This window comes from Microcaecilia unicolor, chromosome 6 (genome assembly GCF_901765095.1).
Source record: "Microcaecilia unicolor chromosome 6, aMicUni1.1, whole genome shotgun sequence".
Taxonomy (NCBI): Eukaryota; Metazoa; Chordata; class Amphibia; order Gymnophiona; family Siphonopidae; genus Microcaecilia; species Microcaecilia unicolor.
In genome coordinates this window covers 281,669,863-281,686,812 of record NC_044036.1, presented here as the reverse complement: position 1 = coordinate 281,686,812, position 16,950 = coordinate 281,669,863, and the positions used below count along the sequence as shown (strand labels likewise).

General features: G+C 40.8%; 1 protein-coding gene across 2 annotated transcripts; it reads left to right on the top strand.

Moving 5' to 3' along the window:
• The first annotated feature begins 4,118 nt into the window (after positions 1 to 4,118).
• On the top strand, positions 4,119 to 15,163 carry DNLZ (DNL-type zinc finger). 2 transcript variants are annotated; one of them, XM_030206391.1, is made up of 3 exons: positions 4,119 to 4,304; positions 7,593 to 7,732; positions 14,697 to 15,163. In XM_030206391.1, the coding sequence occupies exons 1-3, from the start codon at positions 4,272 to 4,274 to the stop codon at positions 14,857 to 14,859; spliced, it is 336 nt and encodes a 111-aa protein (XP_030062251.1). In that variant the 5' UTR covers positions 4,119 to 4,271; the 3' UTR covers positions 14,860 to 15,163. The 2 variants fall into 2 exon arrangements, with proteins under 2 accessions (XP_030062251.1, XP_030062250.1); XM_030206390.1 differs by having other exon boundaries at positions 4,120 to 4,676.
• Positions 15,164 to 16,950: the final 1,787 nt, after the last annotated feature.

Here is a 16,950-nt window from a genome sequence, read left to right as displayed (position 1 = left end):
TGGGAGCTCTGCTGCAAGGAAGTTTAATGCCAGGAGACAGCAAGAGCTTGTCTGGCCCATTATCTGGGCTGAAGGCAGTGGGCAGAGCTTGCCACCATATTGGTCAGAACAAAACAATGGCAATTGCTATTGAAGAAAATATCAAACTTGTGAGGTTTATATTGTTTGGTTAAACCTCCTTGGTTTTGCATTCTCTCTGTTAGGAGAGGGTCGGGGGTGGGGTAGGGGATGTAAGGGAGTTGGGGAATTTTCGAGAAGTCTGTAAAGGCGGGGGGGGGGGGGGGGGGGGGGCGGTTATATTCAAAATGTATTTGTCAGTGCTCCAGAGCTTGCTTTGTTATTTGCAATGCTGTATTGTGGATTTCAGTGCTGTGCTGCACTGCCTTTATTTTTGCTTATGATGACAATAAAGATATTTATATATATAAATAGCAAACGTTTATGACTGCCTATGTGTGTGTTTTTTTAATTTGACATTTTTTTTTATTTATATGAAAGCTTCCCATATGTAGACATATGAAATAAAATTGAAAATCACTAAAATAGCATTAAAAATTATTGTAGCTGGTAGAAACAACAGTAATAAACTCTTTGTATTTTGTGCTCATTTTTCTACACTGCTCTATACAAGACACTTGGCCAAATCTCAGTGAGGATATCCTGTTTCCTGAAGGGTTCAAACTGTTGTTGTAATCTGCCTTGGGAAGCCTAGTGTTAAAATGAAATACAGTGGGGGAAATAAGTATTTGATCCCTTGCTGATTTTGTAAGTTTGCCCACTGACAAAGACATGAGCAGCCCATAATTGAAGGGTAGGTTATTGGTAACAGTGAGAGATAGCACATCACAAATTAAATCCGGAAAATCACATTGTGGAAAGTATATGAATTTATTTGCATTCTGCAGAGGGAAATAAGTATTTGATCCCCCACCAACCAGTAAGAGATCTGGCCCCTACAGACCAGGTAGATGCTCCAAATCAACTCGTTACCTGCATGACAGACAGCTGTCGGCAATGGTCACCTGTATGAAAGACACCTGTCCACAGACTCAGTGAATCAGTCAGACTCTAACCTCTACAAAATGGCCAAGAGCAAAGAGCTGTCTAAGGATGTTAGGGACAAGATCATACACCTGCACAAGGCTGGAATGGGCTACAAAACCATCAGTAAGACGCTGGGCGAGGAGACAACTGTTGGTGCCATAGTAAGAAAATGGAAGAAGTACAAAATGACTGTCAATCGACAAAGATCTGGGGCTCCACGCAAAATCTCACCTCGTGGGGTATCCTTGATCATGAGGAAGGTTAGAAATCAGCCTACAACTACAAGGGGGGAACTTGTCAATGATCTCAAGGCAGCTGGGACCACTGTCACCACGAAAACCATTGGTAACACATTACGACATAACGGATTGCAATCCTGCAGTGCCCGCAAGGTCCCCCTGCTCCGGAAGGCACATGTGACGGCCCGTCTGAAGTTTGCCAGTGAACACCTGGATGATGCCGAGAGTGATTGGGAGAAGGTGCTGTGGTCAGATGAGACAAAAATTGAGCTCTTTGGCATGAACTCAACTCGCCGTGTTTGGAGGAAGAGAAATGCTGCCTATGACCCAAAGAACACCGTCCCCACTGTCAAGCATGGAGGTGGAAATGTTATGTTTTGGGGGTGTTTCTCTGCTAAGGGCACAGGACTACTTCACCGCATCAATGGGAGAATGGATGGGGCCATGTACCGTACAATTCTGAGTGACAACCTCCTTCCCTCCGCCAGGGCCTTAAAAATGGGTCGTGGCTGGGTCTTCCAGCACGACAATGACCCTAAACATACAGCCAAGGCAACAAAGGAGTGGCTCAGGAAGAAGCACATTAGGGTCATGGAGTGGCCTAGCCAGTCACCAGACCTTAATCCCATTGAAAACTTATGGAGGGAGCTGAAGATGCGAGTTGCCAAGCGACAGCCCAGAACTCTTAATGATTTAGAGATGATCTGCAAAGAGGAGTGGACCAAAATTCCTCCTGACATGTGTGCAAACCTCATCATCAACTACAGAAGACGTCTGACCGCTGTGCTTGCCAACAAGGGTTTTGCCACCAAGTATTAGGTCTTGTTTGCCAGAGGGATTAAATACTTATTTCCCTCTGCAGAATGCAAATAAATTCATATACTTTCCACAATGTGATTTTCCGGATTTAATTTGTGATGTGCTATCTCTCACTGTTACCAATAACCTACCCTTCAATTATGGGCTGCTCATGTCTTTGTCAGTGGGCAAACTTACAAAATCAGCAAGGGATCAAATACTTATTTCCCCCACTGTATAATGAAATGAAATGGAAGTAAAATTAAACTCTCCTTTCATTGGGGCACATGGAATCACATATTCACTTCATCTGTTTTGTAGAGCTTTACATTTTAGATACACAAATTGATTTTTCTGTTTTGAGAATGTTTCAGGGACGAGTGATTTTTTTAAAGTCAAAATAATAAAAATAAATATTTGGTTTCATGCAGATCTCTCACTTGTTGAACCATAACTAAATGGGCTATAATACAGTCCATTGGTTTTCTGATATTTTGTTTGTGTAATGACTTATACTCTTATCTCTTCTTTCTGGACAATAATAATTTCATGGGGGCTAGCCGATGGATATGTCTGAAACATTTAATAATGTTGAGATTTGCATATATACACAACCGGGCATATTCAGGAATCAAAGTCATAAGTATAGCATTATCATATGCACACACCAGAACAAGCATCCATACACACACTGCAGAAGTAAACAACAACTTCAACAGAGTACATCAAAAATTTATTTTTTTATTTCCTCTTTTCCATTTTCCAAAATTCCAGACAGCAGATGTACAGATCTCAAAGCAGTCCAAAACAAGTAAAGTCAGAAACAACACAGTTTATACCTAATTGTTCAACCACCCTTAGGTTTTGCCTTTGGGTTTAAAAAGCAATATCATGTGCTTGTAAGGTCTGGATAAATGAATTAAAACAATCAAAGTTTTAATCAAATGCCCCAAATAAGTAATACACAATAAAGAAATTGTGATGGAATATTCACATAGCAGGCACCCAGCAGATTTATTTTCCACTGAAAATAATAAACTTTGTATGAACTTGGAGGCTAATAATGTGCTGCTTGCATTTACATCTAAACAGACTTAAGTATTAATAAGTATATTAATAGGCATACCCTACTGACCCAACTTAAATGCCTGAACCCTGCAACACAACGAAACCAAAGCTGGTAATGGTCAATACCTAACTCGTCCTCTCTACGATTCCCTAATGTGCCTGTAACACATAAACCTCATTCGACCACATTATTTTGTATTTGTTTCTCTACCAGAGTTGGCGATAAGCCACATTGAACCTGCAAATAGGTGGGAAAATGTGGGACACAAATGAAACAAATAAATAAAATAAATAAATAAATATACAATAAAACTGGCAAATTTAGACTGACTCTGGACTTCTGCATGAAGGCAGCACTTTCCTCATTATTCAATACCTTTCTTTTAGTAGTAGTAATAAAAAATATCAAGTTCATTTTTATAATATACCACTGCATTCCACAAAACAAAAAGAATATGTTTCTCTTTTGATCTAGGCACAGAAAAAAAGATTTTAAATGCACCCAGGTCTCAACCTAATTTAGGTTTAAAACAACCTTTGTAGTTAAAAATAAAAACTGTGAATGTTTAGATGAAAAAATATCAGCATAAATATAACGCGTGCTAGGGTGTCCCTATATAATCAGCCACTCGAAATGACACACTGATTACGATCCGTAGTGATACTTCCTCGGTGTACATCTGTAAACTGCACAAGCAGGCATGTTTCTCACTATAACGGAGATAAAATAACAAGAATAACGACATGTCAACGTGGCTACAGCAGTTGATATTGTTTTGGTAGCACCAATATGGTGGCTGCGTGGGTGTGACGACTTGACTTCAGCTTTGTAGACCTCATGCCGGCTTCTGTCTCATTAAACCTCCTTGCTCTGCTATTGCCCAAATAAAAAATGGCCGCACGGCGGCTGCGCGGGGCAGACGACTTCAGCTTTGAAGACATCATGCCGGCTTCTGTCTTATTAAACTTCCTTGCTCTGCTATTGCCCAAATCAAAAATGGCCACAAATAGGGCGTTCGCTATACCTGAATTTACAGAAGAGCTTCCGGTGCTGGAATGTGAACGTAATATTCGTGCGTGAGGCGGCAGCAGCAGCAGCAGCAGCAGCAGCATGGTTTTACGATGCAGCGGTTCTCCGGCAGTCTGTGCCGAACAGTGAGTGGCTGTAGAGTTAAGGCGGCTTGCTCTGAGAGTCGCTGGCCGGGAGCACAGTGGGGAGGAAGATGTGACCTACACCAAGGCGCAGAAGCCCCTGTCCGCCTCTGCTGCTCTCAACCTAGGTCGTTCCCCATTGCCTTCTCCAGCATAGCTTCCCCTATCCATACTGTGATCCACGTTAGAAGACCTTCCCCTGGCCATACATTCTACCCCTTCGCCAAACCCCAGAGGCCGAGCTCCCTCCTTCCGGCTGAGGGATTGCGTTTAGCCTGGTCCTGCCGGCTTCTCTTCTCTAGGTCCTGTAGTACAGGTGGAGAGTCTCCGGAGGAGAGCCAATCTACCCACTACCAGCTCATCTATACCTGCAAGGTCAGCGTTGGGGAGCATTCAGTTTATCTGGCTCTTTGTTGGTTTAAGTGCCTGTCTCTCTTTGTTAAATTCTACAGCGCTGCGTAACCCTAGTAGCGCTCTAGAAATGTTAAGTAGTAGTAGTAGTCTTTTGCCCTGTTACATTTAATTTCCTAAGTTTACATATATTGTGGATTAAAACTTGTGCACCTTTTTATAGCCTAGACCTCTTCAGTTATCTGTGCGAGCGAGTTTGCATGGTACTTCGATAAGGCCAGATCATGATACAACTGGAACTTCTTTGCAAACTTGTAGCCTTCTGTTGTGTTTGGTGAATTTAAAATATCTACAGTAGCTTTGAACTGTCTAGTTAAAAAAAGTGTGAAATAGTAACGAAGAAAATAAACATATTTACCTCTCCAGAAATAAACTGTACTGCAGACCTTAAATACCAGACTGCAGTCTTTCAATATTAACATACATTCCCCTTTAGGTTCCAACGTGCTTTCCAGTTCGTATATAATTCCCAGATCTTTTTCTTGAGCGCTGATCCTCCCAAGGTGGACCCTATCATCTGGTAGCTATGATTCGTATTATTCTTTCCAATGGTGCATCGCTTTGCATTTGTCCACTTTAAATTTCATCTGCCATTTGGATGTCCAGTCTTCCAATTTCCTAAGGTCTTCCTGCAATATTTCATAGTCCACATATGTTTTAACAACCTTGAATAGTTTTGTGTCCTCTCCAGATTTAATCACCTCACTCGTTCCAATTTCCATATTATTTATAAATATGTTAAATAGCACTGGTCCTAATAAAGATCCCTTCGGCACGCCACTGTTGACCCTCCTCCATTGAGAGAAATGACCATTTAACCCTACCCTCTGTTTTCTGTTCAATAACTAATTTCTAATCGACACCAGAACCTTGCCTCCTATCCCATTACTCTTTAATTTTCTCAGGAGTCTGTCATGAGGAACTTTATCAAAAGCTTTCTGAAAATCTAGATACACTATCTCAACTGGCTCTCCTTTATCCACATGTTTATTCATGCCTTCAAAGAAATGAGGCAAGACTTTCCTTGGCTGAACCCATGCTGAATCTGTCCTATTAAACCATGTTTGTCTATGTGTTCTGTAATTTTATTCTTTATAATAGTTTCCACTGTTTTGCCCAGCACTGACATCAGGCTTACCGGTCTGTAATTTCTCGGATCATCCCTGGAACCCTTTTTAAAAATCGGCATCACATTGGCCACCCTCCAGTCTTCAGGTACTATGGGCGATTTTAAAGACAGGTTACATATTACTAACAGCAGATCAGCAATTTCTGCTTCAGTTGTTTGAGTACCCTTTGATGTATGCCGTCCAGTCCAGGTGATTTACTACTCTTTAATTTGTCAATTTGGTTTAGTACATCTTCCAGGTTCACTGAGATTTCTTTCAGTTCGTCCACATCATCACCCTCAAGAACCATCCGATACAGGCAGATCTTTTACATCTTCCATAAAGACCAAAGCAAAGAATTCATTCAGTTTCTCCGCTGTAGCCTTGTCCTGCCTGAGCGCCTCTTTTGCTCTTCCATGATCAAATGGTCCCATGGATTCTCTTGCAGGCTTTCTGCTTCTGATGTACCTGAAAAAGTTGTTACTGTGAGTTTTAGTCTCTGTGGCAAGTTTCTCTTCAAATTTTCTTTTAGTCTTCTTTACTAATTTAGTCTTCTTTACTAATGCTTTGCATCTGACATGCCAGTGCTTATGTTGTTTCTTATTTTCTTCATTTGAGTCCTTTTTCCATTCTTTGAAGGACAATCTTTTGGCTATAGTGGCCTCTTTTACTTCACCTTTTAACCATGCTGGCTGTCATTTTCTCTTCTTTCCACCTTTGCAAATAAGTGGAATGCATCTGGTCTAGGCTTCCAAGATGGTACTTTTGAATAAAGTCCGTGCTTGATTTAGTGTCCTGACCTTAGCAGCTGATCTAACTTCTTTTTAACCATTTTCCTCATTTTATTATAGTCGCCCTTTTGAAAATTAAATGCAGCTACAGTACCCAACACCGCCACCTCTCGCACTATGCCCTACACGCCACCAAGGACCAGATTCAAAATGGCTCCCCCGCTCGTTGGTCTCTGGACCAGTTGCTCCAAGAAGCAGTTGTTTATTACATCTGCATTATCACACTGACAGCTGCTAGCACGGCTTTGTAAAAAAAAAAAAAAGGGGAGGGTTAGCCATGTTTCAAAATATGCCAGGGGTGAAATATTAAAAACATAAAATAGAAATATAACTGTATAAATATTAAATACACATAGAAACAACATACAATGATTAAAAGGAACCCTTGTTGAGCAAGCCAAAATGTGCTTAAAATCAATCAGAAACCCTAAGAAAACCTCATGAGAATTCCATGTGTTCACCTTTATCTGATAAACTTCATATATTTATCTATTATTGCGCATAAACACATAAATATGCACTTGTGATGCCCAGCTCACCAAAATGTTGGCAAGATCAGATCTTAAAGATATATAATGGCTTCTCAAACTGTGTATTGCCAACCAGCCTAAAAACAAAATGATTACACATATATCTATGTGATATGTTTTAAAAGGTCTGTATGTAAATGATCCTCTCTAAAGTGTTAATCAAGCCTCTCTTAAAGTTTAAATCCTTGACTAGAACTGTTTCCAATGTAAGTAATATATCTTTTTTGTTTTTAATATGCATCCCATAACAATGAATTAGTAATCTTGTGAAGGCTTATGTGAATTGCATGAATGCAGAACAGGGAAGTATTCATATGCATAATGAGTTGTAAGACAAGATTTACAAGAATAAAACTGGGCAAATTGGAAATTGAAAGTGTCTTTCTTGTAGTTGGCAAAGGCTGCCAGGTTCTCCTTGCTGTTCTTCTGACAAGGCTGTTTGTTTTGTAGGTGTGCCAGACCAGGTCTAGGAAAACAATTTCCAAATTGGCTTATCATAAGGGAGTAGTGATTGTAAAATGCCCTGGCTGTAACAATCACCATATCATAGCAGACAATCTGGGATGGTTTTCAGATTTAGAAGGCAAGAAGTAAGTATACATTTAAAAAGAGTTAGTTTGAATATTTGTTCAGACTTGATGTTTCTCTTTCCAGGAAATTATAAAGCAATGCAAGCTATATTTGTATCTTTCTCTTTATATGAAATCAGCTCCTTTATATGTTTGCCAGTATATGTTCTTTTAGCTTGAGGGTCACAACTGAAGTCCAGGTTTTCAAGATTTCCACAATGTGATCCGTTTGCATACAATGGAAGTAAAACATACAAATCAATCATGCGTATTCATTCTGGAAATCTTGAAAACCAAACTGGTCTGTGGTCCTGAAGGACCATGGTTGCCCACTCCTGTTTTAGCTTTACTGAAGCAGACAGCTGATAAATGTGCTTATATGGTTTGGAAAATGTTCATGGAAGGAAGTGACTAGGAATCCAAGTGAAAGAGAGAAGAGACAAGTGAATGCAGAATGCACAGGAAGACTTAAGGGAAAATGAGCTTAATGGAAAAGCAAAGGGTTTGGCAGAGACAGTAGAAGACAAGCTGAGAAAGTCAATGGTGGATGACATTGAGGCCTGATTAACATGGTTGCTAATTTGTAAAAGATGCCAGTTCATCCATTTACATGTGATGAGGGGGGAAAAAGTCATAAACATAACATTTTTGAGAGGAGCTTCCATTAGTAATAATGCTTAATAAATGTGAACAGGATTGCTATGTGCTTTACAATTTTTAGTACAGTGAAAACTCATTAGCACTTTGTTGATCAGGGACATATCTTCTTGACTGCACGTTAACGAAGATCTTCTGAGTTTTCGACTAAACACAGCGTACATTTTGCCCTTGCTTCATTTTAAAAAAAGTGCCAGAGATACGGGACCTCCCTCTGTACACTATACACATCCTAATCTAGTTTAGACTACAGACATCATGTAAATTTGATCTGTCTGACCAAACTTTTAAAATAAAATCACTAGGTGCTCTTAGGCTTATATCTACATGGCAGATACGCTAGACCAACCTCTACACACAATATTATATGCCCTAATCTAATTTAAACTTCAACTGTCATGTGTAGCTATCCAAGCCTAATTTCAGAATTTTGACGCTATGTGTGCTAGGTGTACTATGAATGCTTTCTGCGTCTTTATCTTCCAAATACTTCCTCAAACCTGCCGCAGTTAGCGCTTGAGAATGTTGCTTTACACCATCATGAAGGCCTACAACACCTGTGTCTTTCTCATCAATATCCTCTTGATCGCTTTCGAGATTGTTTTCACAATCTGTCCCATGAACTATTTCTTTCGCTATAAGGAACTCAATGGGTGAGTTATATTCATCCACTTCAAGCCATGTTCTTATGATTTCAGGTGAAATATCTAATTTAAATTCCTCAATTAATTGCAGTTGTTTTGCTTTGTCTTCTGTTTGATTTGTTGTTAACAGTGAAGCCTTCAAATTCAGAATTTAAGTCTGGTTGGCTGGCATCTTCAGTGGGCATATCGCCTGCGGGAAAAGCCAGTCCTAGAACTTATGTCTAGTAGTTTTGTATAGATTTTTGTTTCACACCATCCCCAGCTTTTCTTAATTAAATACATAATTTATTTTAGTAGTCAACAATTTTTTATTAATGACATCATCAATGATACAGGTGGACCAAATATCAACATTAATATACATACAAAGATAAAAGTTCTCATCAGAACCTTCTGAAAAAGCTTTTCGTCATTAAGCTTATAACATTTTTCTCCTTCCCTCCCCACAGAGTACACATTGCTAAGATTTTTATTTTCATTAAACAAATTTGTCATCGTCACCAAGAAATATAAAAGATTCAAACATGAACATTAGCCATCAAGGCCCAACAGTATAAACCATCATCCAACCATATTATAAATATCAACCGCCCCTTTCTGGGGTGTTAATGGTACCTTACCCGTGCATCATAGATCCCATGATACCCATATAAGTCAGCCCCCCCCCCCAAATCCCATGAGACCCATATTTCTTGTAATAACATTAGACTTCGAGCATTTATAACCCCTTTTCCCCCTTCCCTATCCCACCCTACCCTACCTCCCCTCTAGGAGTGATCAGATATATAAACGTGTGTGTGCATAAGTGTGAGCAGCATTATGGACTTCCATATGGCATGTGTTACCAACCCATGTTCACATCGTATTAAGAATATGGCTTCTACCTCTCTGTGTTAGTCTCCAAAAATGGTCCCCAGATATTTAGAAAGCTCTTTTTGTGTCTGCACGAGCCTCTTGCTTCTCGCGCTTCCCATGTCATCAATTGGTGTACTTGATTGCGCCAATGCCAATATTCTGGCGGGGTTTTCGAGACCCAGGCCTGCAAAATGCACTTCCGGGCCACTAAACTCAATTTGCGGCATAGGAGTATATTATCCGCTAGCAAACCTCTAAATGCCCCCGGGCAGTCCAAAACTAATTGATGTGGTGTGCCTCTTATCTGTGTTGACAATTTAAAAGATAGAAACTCCACTATGCGCTGCCAAAATCTCTTTATCTTTACACATTCCCAAAATGCATGGTAAAAGGTGTTTTCCTGCTGACCACATTTCAAGCACAATGGTGATTGAATCCCTCCTGCTCTAAACAATTGAGTCTGTGTAAAGTATGCTGTATGGAGTGTTCTAAACGCGCACTCCCTATACCGAGCGCCCGTAATGAGTTTAGGAATCCCCTTAATGTGCCTGTCAATGTCCCACCTTGTTAAATCTGTCCCCAAGTCTGCTTCCCACCTCTGCCGAAGCTGGACTGGCCCCTCTCGTGTAGTCAAACTCATAACGTCTTATAAATGCCCGAGATAGACGGGTTCTCTGTTGAGACTTCATCATAAAGGGCCTGTACTTTCTCCCCCAGCCTAAATCCAAGCTTTGCCCCATCTAGGGACCGAACATAATGTTGAATCTGATGATATGCATAACTATCCTCCCATCTCTGCTCGGCAGGTGGCAGTAATTGGTCTAAAGATTTTAATTTCCCTGCATCATCAAGTGTAGTATTTAAATTAAAATAGCCTCTGTCCTCCCACTGGTTAAACACAGGATTGTCCGGACCCGGTGAAAATTTTGGGTTCCCTTTAATTGTGATCAATTCAGATGTACTCGGGTCGCCCCCCAGTCTACTCCCCTAAAACTGCCAGGTTTCCCAAAAGGGTTTTAATAAGATACTTTTATTAAAAGCTTTGGGTATCAAATGTCTTTTGACATGTAACAAAGTGATTAAGTTAAAAGGGTGAAAAAACGCCTCTTCTAACGCTCTCAGGGTATACTAGATCCAAAGATCCAGTCTCTCAGGGACCTCAAAAGACAGGCTAAGTTATAATATCTTAGGTTAGGTAGACCCAGGCCCCCCTGACTCCAGTTTCCCATCAGAAGCTGCAACTTAAGTTTCGCCTTCTTTTTTGCCCAGCAAAATCTCATCACAACCTTGTAAAATTGCTGAATGTCTTTTTTAAGGAGCCGTATAGGTAGTATTTGCATTACATACAACCATCTTGGCAGGATTACCATCCGGATCAGACTGACACGACCCACTAAGGGTATCATCAATACATTCCAGGCGTCCAATTGCCTTTCTGTCTGCGCTAATAACCTGTGAACATTTAATTTATATATATCCTCAGTTTTGCTTGTCAGGAGAACCCCCAGATATCGGAAGGAGACATCTGCCCATTTTAATGGAAAGCCCTCAGCCCACAAACAACGAGTGTCCGTGGTAACTGCTAAAGCCTCTGATTTATCCAGGTTTAATTTGAAGCCTGAATAGTCTCCAAATTCGCTAAAGGTTTCTAATAAAGCCTCCAGAGACTGTCGGGGGTCCGTAACTATCACCAATAGATCATCAGCAAATGCCGCTATCTTGAACTCCTGCCTGCCAATTCTCACGCCCCTAATAGCTGGGCATTCTTGAATGTCTCTGACCATAGGGTCTAAGTATAGAGCAAACAGGAGCGGCGATAGCGGGCAGCCTTGCCTGATCCCTCTGCTAATCTCAAAGTCCTCAGATCGACCTCCATTCACTGATATCCTTGCCCGGGGATAAGAATATAATGCCTGTATCGCTTTTACGAACCAACCGCTGAAGCCATAGGACTCTAGAGTGGAGAACAGAAAAGGCCATTCCACACGGTCAAAGGCTTTTTCGGCATCAAAGCTGATCAAAATAGCCGGTTCCGGGTGTCTCCAAAGCCTTTCTAATGCCGTTAATATACTCCGTAGGTTTTTTTTACATAATTTATTTTATATTCAAGTCTTTCAGGAATTCTGCAACACTGGATGACTCGCATAATATTGTGTTGGATATTAGTTGATGTGTCAAATTTGGTAGCTTGAGCTTTGAGAATAGGCCCACTTATTGGCATGCCTTTATTTCTCTCTTGTACAAACCATGTGCCTTTTCGACCTTGGATTTTCCTGAACTTGCACACACATATGCTCCAGTCCTATTTCAGAATCTATATTCTGAATGAAACTTCTTGGCTTGCTTTCGTTTTTTGATCCAACCCTATGAGGAAAGGCTAAAGTGGCTAGGGCTCTTTAGCTTGGAGAAAAGACGACTGAGGGGGAGATATGATAGAGGTCTAAAAAATAATGAGTGGAGTGTAATGGGTAGACGTGAATTGCTTGTTTACTCTTTCCAAAAATACTAGGATTAGGGGGCACGCAATGAAGCTACAAAGTAATAAATTTAAAACGAATCAGAGAAAATAGTTCTTCACTCAATGTGTAATTAAACTCTGGAATGTGTTGCCAGAGAATGTAGTAAAAGCAGTTAGCTTAGTGGGGTTTAAAAAAGGTTTGGATAGTTTCCTAAGAGAAAAGTTCATAAGCCATTATGTTGGAAAGAGGATGCTGGGCTTGATGGACCTTCAGTCTGTCCTAGTATGGTAATACTTATGTATTTAAGTACTAACCTTGCAGCATTGACTCTGCAATGCCAGGACCTCTGCAAACATTTGCCTCAGTTTCACCCTTTCGCAACCTGTCTACTGCAGCTAATTTTTCCTCAACTGTATTTGAACGCTGACACTTTGCAGTTGCCATTATAAATATTGTATGGTACATATTAAACAGTGAATGAAACAAATACATCTTATTGCGAAAAGGAAGTACAGGACAAAGTCAATAATGCACCTGACCACTTCTTTTTAGAAGGTAGTAAATGAGCAGGTTGGTGATTCTTTAGTGCTGTACTGTATTTCAGGTTTTCCTGACTGCATGTTAACGGATCCGCAAATTAAAGTCTGCAATTTTGGAGGACATTACCCTGTCATGCTTTAAGCAATATCACAGCTTAAATGGTCGCTTGTTGATGAGTTTTTACTGTACTATGAAAATATGTAAGCAGCTGCTTTTGGAATGGATGTGCACCTTGCAGCATATTCTAGTGTCTGGGCACCCTCTATGAAGAGAGACTTGAGGCTTCTTTTACAAAGCCGCGCTACTGATTCTGGGTGCGGCAAATGAGAGGAATTCCATTCAGTTCCCATGGGCTTCCTCTCATTTGCTGTGCAGGAATCACTAGTGTGGCTTTGTGAAAGAAGCCCTTAGTAATTTACAGTTTAGTGAACTGAGGCAGAGAAAGTGGATCACGATATGTTGAATTCTCTTCAAGACTTTTGACTTGTAAGTTGATGATGAAACACATGCACTACAACACACACTCACTCTCTCTCTCACACATACACGCGCACACTCACACTTTAGCTACACCTGGTAAGGAAGTGATGAAACACACGCACTACAAACATACTTTTGCACTCTCTCGCTCTCTCTCTCTTTCAGAGTAAGATACTTCAATCATGTAGCACAGTTTAGTTATTTTGATTTCTTTTTGAAAGTATACAGAACATTCTTAGCTTAAAAAAGGGAACTGCAGGGAGTGGTGTTAGCTAAGAAATGTCTTGTTATTGAAATAAGAAGGTTTGACTTTCTGTATATTTTGGTTTACTGACTTATTTTCTTGCGTAAAAGTGAAGGGAGAGCTACAGATCAGTAGAGGTCTGTAGTGTTGCACCAGAAATTTGGGAAGACTAGATGGGCCCTGTGGTCTTTATCTAGAGTTACCATATTTGCTCCTCCCAAAAAGAGGACACATGCACCCCCACCCGACCCCCTGTCACATCCCTAAGGGTGTCCTATTCTCACCTCCCCTTACTGTACTGCCCTGGTGGTCTAGTGACCTCTTCAGGGCTGGAAGGAGCCCCCTCTTTCCTGCCCAGAGCAGCTGCATACTGTCCTGCTGCCTCCCGTACTGGTCCCAATTCAAAATGGCTGCTGAGAGCGACCTTGCAAGACTTCTACAGAAGTCTCATTAGGTTGCCGCTTGAACTCTTGGTGGCCATTTTGAATCGGCGGTGGGACCGGAAGCAGCAAGAGACAGTCTGCTGCTGGTCCGGGCAGGAAAGAGGGGGCTCTTTCCTGCCCCGAAGAGGTCATTATACCACCATGGCATTACAGTAAGGTAAGGGGCGGGGAGGATAGGACACCCCCTAGGCCCGACCACCCGCCGTCCTGCCCGTTTGTCCGCAAATCCGGACAAACGAACAGGCTGGTAAAACCTGCCTGGTTGCCCAGCCGTGTCCTCAAAAAGAGGACATGTCCAGGTAAAACCAGACGTATGGTCACCCTTTCTTTATCTGCTCTTATTCCATGCTTCCATTTAGGGAGGGGGCAGGGAAGTTTTCATATACACTATTGGTTTTCAAACCAGTCCTTGAGACACACTTAGATTTTCAGGATACCTTCAATGAATGTGTGTGAGAGAGATTTGCGTAGAGTGGATGTAATGCATGCATATTCATGACTGGCTGGGTGTGTGAGGATGGGGTTGAGAACCGCTGATATAGACAGATTTTGAATTAACTGCTCAGAGCCAGCACTGTGAGGTAGTATGAAAACTGTTCATATAGTTAGTTTTCCTTCTGGAGTGGACACTTGTCTTGTAAACCTTTTAAATTATGTGTTAAGGAACATAGAAGAAATCTTGGCCGCTAAAGGTGAGAAGGTGAGACACGTTGCTGGCAAGGATGCCCTGGAGCTAGTCCTGGAGAATGAGCTGGGAAAAGAGCCACAGAATCATCCCGAAGAGGATAAAGATGACATGGAGTCTGAGGAAAAGCCTGTGAGGTGATGATAAACTCCTGCAACCCTCCCTCCCCCCCCCCCCCAAGAATTTCTTCCACGAGGACTTGTATGATGGTGGGAGACAAACTGGACACTCTGCTGGTTGTGCTACATTTTACTGGGCCAGCATAAGAATTGGCCAAAGATGTCACTGGACAGAGCTGCTCAAGGGCAAAGTCCTCAGTTAGAACTATATACTTTTTGAAGGGAGGGAAGGGGGCAAAAGGAACCATTTTGAAACTAGAGGAATTGCACATTGTATTTTCTGCTTTGAGTGTTTTTGGAACAGGTGGTATAGAAATTTTTATTAAAAAAACTAATAAATTATAAATACCTGCTTTGCTTTTGATCATATTATTGGACTCTATTACTACTTATCATTTCTATAGCATATCTGGACATACACAGCACGGTATATAAACACGTAAGAGACAGTCCCTGCTCCACAAATCTTCATTTATTATAATAAATTTTCCAGATTTATTATGGGAAAGATTAGAATAACATTTATTTATTTATTTACGGTTCATTTCTACCCCACATTTTCCCACAAATGCAGACACAATGTGGCTTCCATGAATTACAAAAGTTAAAAGATACAACACATGAATTTAGCAGTAGAATAAGGATAAAACGTTAACATCAATTAGGATGGCTAAACAACAGAATTACTAATGGAATACACTTGTTCAAAAAGGTAAGTTTTCAGCAGCTTCTTGAAAAGAAGGTGGTCAGCTTGCGATTTTAGGTACAGGGGAAGAGCGTTCCAAGTCTTCGGGCTGGAGTAGTGGAAAGTAGAGGGAAAAAAGAAGCTTGTATTTAACACCCCTGCAAGATGGATAATGTAGTTGTAAAAAGGTGCGTGCTGTTGTGATGGCATTTCTAGGGGGGAGATCTATGAGAGGAATCATATATTCCGGAGCTAAGCCGTAGATTATTTAATGTGTCAGAGTGCAGATCTTGAATGCGATTTGTTCTCTCACAGGTAGCCAGTGTAGATTGAAACGTAGGGGCTGCGCAGAAACCAAGCGCGGTTTGCCCAAGATGAGTATTAAACAAGCAAATAATAAATTGTTAAGAAAAGCAACCTCAGAAAGATGGTCTTTTAGCTTGGATTTGAATAGAGCTAGAGCATTCCGTACTTACTCAGGATATCTCTTCCAGACTTTTGGCATGGCAAGGTGGAAGGAACGGAGTCTTGAGAGGGACTTACCTGAAGAATGGAGTTCTCAGAGGGGTGTGGGGGGGAGATAAGAGAAGAGAGATACTGACTTACAAGTGCATTCATTCTGCAGCTCCTCAGTAAGAGGAGTTTGAACTGCATGTGGAAACATAGGGAGCCAATTAAGTACCTTGAGTAGAGGGGTTATATTAGTGTAGTAGTCTAAGCGGGGGGGGGGGGGGGGGGGGGGCGGCAGTGATGAGAGTGTGGCATTTCCTATTTGCTATTTTGTAATGCACTTTGGGCAAATATGTTGGGAGAATGAAAATATTGATTCTGAAAATAAATGGTAGAAAGCAAAGTTCAGTTTTCATCCATCTATTAGATTTGGTAATCCTAACGTGAAAAATAAGAGACCTGTCAATTAGAAGTGTTTCATAGCTGAATGTATCATGACTGAGCTTTGTGGGTTGCTGCTTGACCTGTGTTCTCTAAAAAGCAGCGATAAAGCTCACTTTTCTACACCTGTGCCTCAGCTTATCCAAACTCCCATTGTTTGTTCAGTTTTACATTTTTGTATAAGTATCATGGAAATTCCCTGAAATATTCTTATTTTCTCAGGTGCTTTTACATGGAGGGATTTACAAAAATATATATCTGTATATTTGACCTAGAGAAGGGAATGTTAGCTCCTGAAAGCTAGCTAAGAAATATATTGATAGTATTGCATTCTTTCAGTATATTTTTGTTTATTGAATTTTATATCTGCATCTTATAAATAATGTACAATTTATTTATGATGTTTTCATTGATAGGTCACTATGCGGCAGACCTGATTGTGATGTCCACATTTAGCTTCTGCTTTTTGGGTTAGGAGGGGATGAGAATACCAATACGAAAAACTTTTTTTTTTTTTTTTTTTTTTAACTGTAATTA

Coding starts and splice junctions, on each gene's coding strand:
- DNLZ (XM_030206390.1), top strand. CDS start 4,272: ATGCAGCGGTTCTCCGGCAGTCTGTGCCGAACAGTGAGTGGCTGTAGA. Junction 4,677..7,592: donor AGCTCATCTATACCTGCAAG/GTCAGCGTTGGG, acceptor TTTGTTTTGTAG/GTGTGCCAGACCAGGTCTAG. Junction 7,733..14,696: donor TCAGATTTAGAAGGCAAGAA/GTAAGTATACAT, acceptor TTATGTGTTAAG/GAACATAGAAGAAATCTTGG.